This window comes from Argentina silus (genome assembly GCF_951799395.1).
Source record: "Argentina silus genome assembly, chromosome: 11".
Taxonomy (NCBI): Eukaryota; Metazoa; Chordata; class Actinopteri; order Argentiniformes; family Argentinidae; genus Argentina; species Argentina silus.
The window spans coordinates 8,439,410-8,450,336 of record NC_139665.1 but is presented as its reverse complement, the minus strand read 5'-3'; the positions used below and the strand labels follow the sequence as shown (position 1 = coordinate 8,450,336).

General features: G+C 45.6%; 1 protein-coding gene across 1 annotated transcript in view; it reads right to left on the bottom strand.

Moving 5' to 3' along the window:
* Positions 1–8,263, bottom strand: part of LOC310812403 (OTU domain-containing protein 7A-like) — a 22,532-nt gene extending 14,269 nt beyond the window's left edge. Inside the window, 6 exon segments of the mRNA XM_083680942.1 lie at positions 982–1,200; positions 1,659–1,841; positions 6,135–6,295; positions 6,685–6,821; positions 7,538–7,643; positions 8,208–8,263. Coding sequence (XP_083537068.1) covers positions 982–1,200; positions 1,659–1,841; positions 6,135–6,219 — 487 coding nt within the window. The 5' untranslated portion in view covers positions 6,220–6,295; positions 6,685–6,821; positions 7,538–7,643; positions 8,208–8,263.
* Between the last annotated feature and the right edge of the window lie 2,664 nt (positions 8,264–10,927).

The following is a 10,927-nucleotide window of genomic DNA, read 5'->3' as shown; positions in this document are numbered from 1 at the left end:
ATGCTAGGTTGTCATTAAATCAGGGGTCAGGTGACATAGAATCGGGTGTCAGGTGTTTATCATAAGCTTGTTGGTGAATATTGTGATGTGATTTGAGTCACATTACTACAACAACAACATCTCTCTCCTGCAGAGAAAAGAGCAGGGACTACAGTCTCCCCCCCCCCCTCAGTGAAACTAGGCCACATGTTCTCTGAGATCTAAATCACCGGCGTCACTCAAGCAAACAGTCTAGTCTCTCCATGGGGTCTTGATGCCTCTCATCAGACCTCCAAGTGTGGTTTCACACCTGAAAAGAGCCTAATCATATCTAACTCAGGGGAGGCCGCTGGAGGTAGAAATTGGAGGACGGGGTCATTGAAATGCATGGAACGAATGAGGAATGCTATCAAACAAAATTCAACCTCCACTGATATAACTGTATCAGAAAGATAGTTAGTCGTATGAGTTTAAAAACCCCAAAACTGTGTGGTGGTATTTGTACATTTGTCCAATAATATAATCTCCAAAATAATATAATCTCTGAAATGCTAGATTAAAAGGGGCAATCTGGGATTGGAACATCTATTTTTGGATTTTAAAATCCAATAATAATATATAGCCGTTGATTCTTGAAGAACCACGTATAAATGCCTCATGAGCTTAGTTTAACTGCCTTACCCTATCAGAACCCACAATGTTTACTTTAGTGTGTATGAAAACAATGTAATTGTAAACAAACACTGTATATCTTTAAAACATGGTTAAAACTATCATTTTGATCTCATGGACGGTCGGTCCTTGCATTGATTACATTTCTCCTACATCCCTCAGCTGTTTACCCCCCAAAACAATGGGTGACTGCTATGTTGTTTATGAATCCCAGATTGCCCCCTTTAATCAGAAACATTCCAGAGTATCCCTAAGGGAGCTTGCGGTTGCCATGTTCAACCTAGTTTCACCCTAGCCTATAGAGAACGTGAGGCGGGTTGAGCGACAGACCGGCCTGCTCCAGAGCCACCATGGTGGACTGCTCTATCAGGTCTCTCTCGATGAAGCTCCTGAAGTCTTCACTGTAGACGCTGAGGTCCGGCAGCTGGAACGTGTAGATGGGCATCTCCACCGGGAACTGTTCGCTGGTGCATTCGCTGGCCACATGGGAGCGCGCCAGGGACACAATGGCCGAGCTGGCATGGGAGATACCACGAGACAGACGCTTCTCTGGAGGAGGGGTGAGGAGAGAGGGGAAAAATTGTTTTCCTTCTGCTAGCATTGTGACTGCCTATGGCCCTTGGTCGGAGCATTGATTACTTTATCTTATGATGACTGATGGATAGATGATTCACTTACTTAAACAAATGTATTTGTTGTAAATGTAAATGTAAATGTAAATGGAAGGAAGGAACGTCAGCGTCACTGTACTGTCTAGTTATGAATGTGATGGAGTTTAAACGGAATGACACACTGAAACTATTCTTTTTTCACTTTTCGGCAAAATCATTCAGTTCAATACTGTGTTAAACACGATAAACAAAGCTCAATACCATTTTTTATATTTAAAAAAATGGTTTATGTATGTTTATTTACTCAGAGAAGCCCCTTTGAGTCCAAGGTCTCTTTTTCAAGGGTCTACAACCAAAAAACAAAAACTCCCCATCATTCCAGATGGTACGACCCACCTTGCGTGTTGTCCACCTGTCTCTGGACACAGGGCCGCTCCACCTTGTTGCGATGCTGGGGGGTGTCGTGGTCGGGCTGGCGGTAGTAGCGGCCCTCGTTGAAGACCTGCGGCAGGTTGGCTGTGTGGACCTGCCTGAGCTGCTCATAGTCATTGAGCGCTGCACCCAGGTCCCAGTTCTTACCTATACACACACACACACACACACACACACACACACACACACACACACACACACACACACACACACACACACACACGCATGCATGCATGCACACACACACACACACACACACACACACACACACACACACACACACACACACACACACACAGACACAAGCACGTACAGAGAGAGGAGAGAGAGAGAGAGAGAGAGAGAGAGAGAGAGAGAGAGATCTGTAAAGGACTCTATGTGTATGTAACCAATTGTAGGGCGTCCATGTAACCAGAAGGGGCTCCATGTAACCAATAGGGCTTCCATGTAATTGTCCTTCAAAGATGAATTCGGGGAGGGGATTATGATTCGCTCTCTGTCTGTTTGTATGTCACATGCTTTTTGGGTGTGTTTGTTGATTGTTTAGGAGTTTTGAGGTGATGCCGATTCATCACTAAAGACGTCATAATAGGGTGCGATGTGGAGAGCTAGCAGTGTAGCCTAATGCATATAGGCCTATAGCGTAACACATTTAGGAATAATATTTTGAGAAATCAACGCAAAGCCGTAAGAAGCAAGAATCAATAGAGTTCCAGCGATAGTAGCCTAACGGCGGCCAAATATTTGTTGTCTTTGGTCACAGAAGGTGATCACAACAACAGAAAAACCCTCCCTGTGCGCAACGAGGACACAGCACTGTAAAACACAGCACTGTAAAACACAGACAACCAGAGTGTCATAGTAAAAACGTTTATGAATAAATGAATTGCTTCATTCACAGGTTTCTCCATCGCTCTCCTTTTATAGAGGGGCGCTACATCATTCATGGGAGACAACATGTTTACTGGGCACTTGTTACAATAGGGACTCTTCATAGGGCCAGTAACTTCATAGGGCCTCTATGTAACCTCTTCATAGGGCCAGTAACGTCATAGGGCCTCTATGTAACCTCTATGTAACCTCTATGTAACCTCTATGTAACCTCTATGTAACCTCTATGTAACCTCTATGTAACCTCTATGTAACCTCTATGTAACCTCTATGTAACCTCTATGTAACCTCTATGTAACCTCTAAGGGCATCTGTAAAGGAGTATTTGTCATATTTACTTAGTCTTACAATCAGAAGTCAATGGCAGTAAATGGGAAAAGGGAAACAGAAAATTCTGTATTTTCAGATTTTAACAATTCTGATATTTCTTGCATATCAATGTACATCAGAGAATATCCCATCAACAGGAAAACAACATTTGTCATTAGATTGTAGCAGACAGATGTAAAGTGAATGTTGTTGTGAAGTTTTTTTCTTCTCCCATTGAATAGCTCTCTGACTGGATTGGGAGTTTGGATAGAGCTAGAGGTCTGTTTTTTTAAATATTATATCAGAGACACAACTAAGATGACATACTCTAAGAAGAGGCTTGTGGTATTTAGGGAAATTCAATCCAACTATCAAACCAAACAGGAGAATTAGGGCATAGCTTAGTGTACTCTGTAATAGTCACCATAAACCATGTCCATGTTTAATATCACTGAGATGATTCTGATCTGTTTCATCAAACAGAGTAAACCGACGTGGATTGACACAAATCCCTTCTGTCTGTCTGTCTGTCTGTCTGTCTATCTGCCTGCCTGCCTGCCTGCCTGCCTGCCTGCCTGCCTGCCTGCCTGTCTGTCTGTCTGTCTGCCTGTCTGTCTGTCTGGTTGTCTGTCTGTCTGTCTGTCTGTCTGGTTGTCTGTCTGTCTGGTTGTCTGTCTGTCTTAGCGTATTTCCAGTATAGTCAACTCTCTTTGTCTTTGATCCACAACAACAATATTAGGTGTATTTGGCACATTAGAAACTTAACTTGTCATGGGAGACCATAACCTCCACAAAGACACCTCAACACCTCCTGAACTTCATTCTAAAAGCACAATACAGTGAATAGGTGTGATAGGCTGATCCCAAACCCCATACAGTAGATGTTAAGACAAAGTGAATGGTTTATAAAAAAGGTTCATAAATTGGCTTAATCCGTGGCTCAAAAGCGTAAACGTTTCATAGTTCCAAAGACTTCTTTCGTCTCAAAATGATTTCTGGTGCATTTCTGTCCCGCCTCTGCTCTCCCTGATACCCCTGCCTCTCCCACAGATACAGTAATCCCCAATGCTGCTCTTCTATCTCATCCTCTCTCCATCAGTGGAGGCTGGGGGAGGTAGAAATGGGAGGACTGGCCCATTGTAATACGTTGAATGGAATGACGTGTTTGATACCATTCCTCGTTTCGTTTCATGCGTGACAATGAGCCCGTCCTCCGATTTCTACCTCCACCAGCCTCCTCAAGCTCTCCAAGTTCTGGTTTAAATATAGAGAAATATAAATGTCATTTGATCTAGTTTCTATTGAACTAGCCTCCCACCAATCGCATCATGTGTGTGTGTGTGTGCGTGCGTGCGTGCGCGCGCGCGTGCGTGCGTGTGTGAGTGAGTGCGTGCGTGCGTGAGTGTGTGCGTGTATAGATTTTTGCTTATGATGACTGATGTATAGATGATTCACTTACTTTAGACAAATGTACTTGTCGTAAGTCGCTTTGGATAAAAGCGTCTGCTAAATGTCCAAAATGTAATGTAATGTGTGTGCGTGTGTGTGTGTGTGTGTGTGTGTGTGTGTCTGTGTGCGTGCCTGTCTGTGATAATAACGCTTTTTCAGTGTCCGTCCATCTCCTCCACAGTCGATGACATAAGTGGGATCCCTGCAGCCCCCCCTCCATGTCAGGAGACTTCACACAACACAGGGAGAGGTGAGAGATGGCTCTGTCACCTCATTGGCTGCTGGGGAGGGAAAGGCTTCTAAAGTAGGCCAGTCAGTCAGTCACACTCCCTCTCACCACGGGAGGTGTCGTTAACTCACTCACTGCCGCGTGTTTCTGCAGCACAGGGGAGAGCTAAGATGGCGGTGGAACGCAGACCAGCACGGCGTTCCGGTACGTTACGGTGTTGTATGTTACAACAGCAGCGGTCGGGTTCACTGTCACCTTGGCTGTATTCCGTCGAGAGTTGGGAGTAGCTGAACCAGGGGAGGCCGGAGGAGGTAGGCATCGGAGGACGGGGCTCGTTGTAATGCACGGAACGGAATGAGGAATGGTATCAAACACAACAGCCCCGTCCTCCGATGTCTACCTCCACCAGCCTCCCCTGGTTCAAAACAACACAATACAATTCCACATTACTCTGTAATACTTAACGTTAGCCAGATGCTAATCCATGACGGCGTATGGCCAGGCCATGGAGGGTAAATGTACTGTATGAACCACAGAACTCCTGACCGCCGACACACACTGCAGGAGACGTGCTATCAGAAACAAGGTTAATTGAGCGTGGCGTCCGTTCAGGCAGGGCAGGAGTTGTTTTTGCGTTAGTTCAGGCGAAGTCAACATCGCAGCTGTCCGTCAGGTGATGAGACAGCTGGTTCACACGTACGCAAACACATCCGTCAAGTGTTCGCCACAAAGGGACAGAGACTTAAAAGCAGCCACGTGAACGCTCCTCCATAGCATTCAACAGGGTGAATATAATAATGTCTAATATTTAATCATAATAATATTATAATATTATAATGGTATAATAATATCGCTTTTTCGCGGTCCTCTGTGGCTCAGTTGGTAGAGCGTGGCGCTAACAATGCTTAGGTTGTGGGTTTGATTCCTGCTGGGGCCGTATATACTGAAATGTATGCACTCACTGCAATGTAAGTCGGTTTGGATAAAAGTGTCAGCTAAATGCCATGTTTGTTAATAATAATAATAATAATAATAATAATAATAATAATAATATTGAACTGGCTATGAGAGTCAGTTTTGTGTGGTCGGTCCACCCACCGCCCCCAGCCTCCACCCGCTTGGTCGCTCTGTATGCAGCCTTCCTATGGGGGGGTTAGATAAGCCATGGGTTCCCTGCCATATCTGTATGTATACTTGGATGTTGTGGTCGTTTTACTCCAGGCAGGGAGCTATACGGAGCGGAGCCATCCAATTATGCCAAGCTTAAATGTATTACCATTTTCATGAAATAAATGGTTAACTCATTTCGTGCCGAGGGTGAATACAGTTGTCCAAACGGTCAGCATTCTAGAGGGCCGAGGGTGACTTTATTTACCAAAAATGCATAAATGATGATGCTTCATTTTGTAGCCAATCAAAGTATTGTTGCTAGGTAAATACCACATCAAACAATATATATAATCTTGGACCTGCCTATAATGTCAGACCTGCCTATAATGTCAGACCTGCCTATAATGTTAGACCTGCCTATAATGTTAGACCAGCCTGGTTCCAGGTCTTACCCTCCAGCAGGTCTCGTGCCAGCCCAGGCTCCGCCCCCGTGGAGCGGACGAAGTCCGACAGGACGGCATCCATGTCCAGGGTCATGTGATCATGTGGCCGGGCGGTCCAGGCCGCAGCCGTGCTCACCTTAGTCGACGCCAGCCTTCCTTCACACGGTCATCTGTTGACACACACACACACACAGACACACACACACACACACACACACACACACACACACACACACACACACACACACACACACACACAGAACCAGTCGGATGAGTTCATATGAATACACAAACACAGCGAGAGAGAGAGAGAGAGAGAGAGAGAGAGAGAGAGAGAGAGAGAAGAGAGAGAGAGAGAGAAGTGACCAAAGCATGTGTATGTGTGTGTGTGTGGTTGTGTGTGTGTGTGTGTGTGTGTGTGTGTGCATGTGCGAGTGCGTGTGTGCATGTGTGTGTGTTTGTGTGAGTGTGTGTGTGTGCGAGCGTGTGTGTGTGTGTGTGTGTGTGTGTGTGTGTGTGTGTGTGTGTGTGTAGTAAGAGACCGCAGTAAGAGACGTACCCTCTACCAGATCAAAGTGGGGTCGTCAGCTGCCCTCCCAGAGGCATGCTCGCTATTGATGATGTCACAGCTGTCTTAGTTAGTCCATGCTCTCCCAGCTGATCACGTGATGGAGGGAACACTGGTTACTGAGAGGCCTGAAAGGGAAAAGGAAGAAAAGACGGCTTCAAACGTAAATATGGATCACTTCTGATCAGCCATGTAGCATCATTAAGACTGCATGTTATGAATCTCACATCAACTGTCAACCATAAGGAGGTCATCTACATTTTGAGTCACGGGAATGCCTTGCATGAATACAGTTATCTCCTGATCCGTGCAGTGGCTTGCAAACACACACACACACGCGCACACACGCATACGCACATGCACACGCACACATGTACACTCATTCATATACACACACACACACACACATACACACACACACACACACACACACACACAGGAAGGGCTGCTGCTGACTGACCATCTGCTGTAGTTATTGTCTCATCAACAAATGGGGCCAAACTAAATCAATCCCTGTCCTGCATTAACGACCAAAAACTACCATTTAAGAGAGAAGTTATGGCTTGCCAAAAGCCGTAAAAAAAAAAGAAAGGAAATTCAAAATGAGCAACACCACCCATAACTAACAAGCTAGCTATAGTCATGAAGAATTTGAAGGACCTGTCTCCTACTTCTCCTTAGCATTTCACTGTTTATATATTTCTCTAGGGTTAGGGCTGGGGTTAGGGTTAGGGTTAGGGCTGGGGTTAGGGTTAGGGTTAGGGCTGGGGTTAGGGTTAGGGTTAGGGTTATGAATCTACCTGATGGGTTATGAACAATATGATGTCTCTGACTCGTTTCTTACCATGAGTTGATTCTTATGGGGACAGATCCTCTATGACTTAACAGAGGCATTCCATAGATCGTAGGTCATCCACAACACCACCGTCTCTCTCCGTGGTAGACATAGCCTACGGAAAGGAAAGGGAAAGAGAGAAAGATCCATTTTATCACATTATATGGACATAAACACTTTATATCAAGGACTTTTTAGTCCAGAAGTAGACTTAATCTGGGTCGGTGTAGGTCACACACACACAGAAACACACACACACACACAGAGAAACACACACACACACACACACACACACACACACACACACACACACACACACAGAAACACACACACACAGCTCACTGGTACACCAAGAGTAAACAAGTACTCCAGGCCACCAGGGAAGCAGAGCGTAAGTGGCAAATAACAAAGTTAGACATTTGTTTTCTTCCTTTCCTAGTAGTCTAGCCTCCAGCAGTGTAAACAAACTTTTGCCGCAGCCAGGTCATCCTCCTTGTCAAAACACATGGATGAGAATAAACACAATCCAAGTTTCTATTCCATACAGAAGCCAAATTGACCAAAAGCCAAAGGGCAGCATTTTTTCCTCTGTGGAATATCTCAACAAATCAACGCTAACCCTAACCCTAACCCTAACCCATTCGATGACGCCGGAAAAATCTATATACAAATGCCCCACCGCCCGGCTCAGTCGTGCTGCCACCGACCGACAAGCTCCTCCGACCTCCTGGTTGCCACGACACCCCCGGCTGCTGTCAGCCCTGGTGCCGGCTGTCTGGAGAGCTCACACAACACTCTCCTCTTTGATTTACGTCACCGCGGTTCCTTTTGACACTGACAGGTCGATGATAAGAAGCGTGACGTCAAGAATGTGAGGTGTGACCCCTCTTATCACATTTAGACTGTCACGCTGTTGATGCGAGAGATTCTGTCAGGCACATGTATTTTTCTCTGTAGCAGATTACTGCATAACACTGCCACAGTCTTGTCTCGGTGGACCAGGAGAGTCATCCGTTCGTTATGGACAAGCTAAAGGGCAGTCCTGTCTTTGGCATGTCCAGAAGTGAAGAGAGATTAAATCGTAAGATGATTTCATCCTCAATTGAGTAACAGCAAATCTTAAAATGGGCTTGAGGCCTATTCTCTGACGAGTCCTGCTGACTCCACGTCGGGGCTAAATGAATGAGACGTTCCTTTTCATAGCAAACAGAGACACAGCAGTCTAATGAAGGTCTAATAAATTGTTCAGACAGCTCATATATATATATACGATAGTCGTTTACTGTTGCATGCTGATCCGAACTGTGCCCTGGTCAGGATGACCCCGTCACAGTCAAGCTATATTATGTCAACACACCCGGTTCATCAGATTAGTCCCCCATGTACTATGCTAGTCTAACAGGTCCCACTCCAACACCCCACCTTGCTCTCACCTTTCTTGGAAAACAAAAAGGCTTGAAGGTTTGGCAACGCAAGACTCCTCGTCCCCATACCTTCATCTGAACTGACATTAAATAACTGAAAGCAAATCCCAGGTTGGCATCCGCCATGTCGATCAGTGGCGGTAAAGGAGAGGAGCTCAGGAGAGGAAGACACTGTAATTGACATGGCCCTCGGTCTCTGCTACTCCATGTTGACACAAGGTACCGGCAGAGTTTTCCCACGACCACATGATTGGCCTTGCTGTCCAGCGTGCTGGGGAAGCTACCAATCACATCAGGGTCGTATGACACGTTTTTTGATATCATTCCTCATTCCGTTCCATGCATTACAATGAGCCTGTCCTCCGATTTCTACCTCCACCAGCCTCCTCTGAACCACAACCACACAAACAAATCCCAATACCTGACCGAGCTCCTAAACAAGAACAAGAACAAGAACAAGAACAAGAACAACAAGGTACAATCAGAACGCGAAAGAGAACTAGGCCGTACGTGTATGATTACTGTCACTGTAATCATAATACAATTCTTCAACCTCATCAGTTTCCATACGTTGTTAACCCTTACTAAGCCAAACTAGATTGTTCTAACGCCTCCTTTAGAGTGTTAGCCAATCAACTTGGCGAACATTGCTAGCAAGCCATAATTTTGAAAATGGTTTTTTGAAGTGGTTTTATTTTTCCTGGAATTATAATTCGGTTGTTGGAACATTACCCAAGTGGGGATCGGTGAAAATTAATTACACTTGATAGCTCCTGTTTATTGGATTGTTATGAAACGTGGATTTATTAGAAGAGGGGGAAACGGGTCTCCTTCTTATGAGGATTAATGAACCCCGTAATGTTTGCTGCAGAAATTCGAGAGCTGAACCCGTAACTTTAGGACACGACAAGTGTGAGACAAAAAAGGAGCTGTAACATCTTGGGAGACTATAAAAGGTTAGTTTTTAAATCTTTTTTCCTCAAGAGAAAGTGTGGAAATTGGACGAGAAGGGTCAAGCAGTGGCGTAGTATGATTCTGCATCAAATCTTGTTAAGCTACAATCAAAACCCACTCTGGGGAATAGAGAAAAACTCTTTCCTTATCCCTCCCTTCTGCCTCTCCCTGCGCCACCAACTGACTGCCCTAGATCCTATCACTATGTCTTCCAGCCCCAAATTGAATTGGATCACATGATGCTTAGGCCATTGGAGGAGAGAGAGTGCTTTTCTTTCTTTTTGCCTTCCCTTGAGACACATACACACACACACACACACACACACACACACACACAGACAGACAGACAGACAGACAGACTGTGGAGACCGAATCAAGACACGCACGCACGCACGCACGCACGCACGCACGCACGCACGCACGCACGCACGCACGCTTCCCCTCCACTTAAACACACCTCTTTTCTCCCCATAGCAATAGGCTATGGCCGAGTCATGCCGTCGTTAGCGAAACAAACGGACGGACAGACAGACAGACCAAAGTAGGTAGACAGGCTGGCCCAGCTCAGAGGCTCCATCTCTGTCCTAGATTGAAGAAGTGAGCCTCCCAAGAGACAGACACGCCTCCTCCAGGTCTCCCAGAACAAAGAGGGAGGAGGCAGGGGAGAGGGGGAGGGAGAGAGAGAGAGAGAGAGAGAGAGAGAGAGAGAATAGAGAATACCTATTGGAGGCTAGGTGACTATGATGGATGAGTGTTTCGACTTTACTTACCTCTCCAAGGAGGGGGTCCACCTATAAATCAGGCCACAAGAACTATCTACAACGTCTCCATAGAAACCCTGGGCAGTGTATTTTTCCCCCAATAGCCTCGATATATAATGAACTCTCAAACATGGGAATTCCAAAACACCTCCGTCCAAACCTGTGGAAGTTTTTTGCAGAACTTAATCCTGCATTGGACTGTACCAGCATTCTCTCTCTCTCTCTCTGAGGACAGAGTGAAATATGACTTAGCAAGCCGC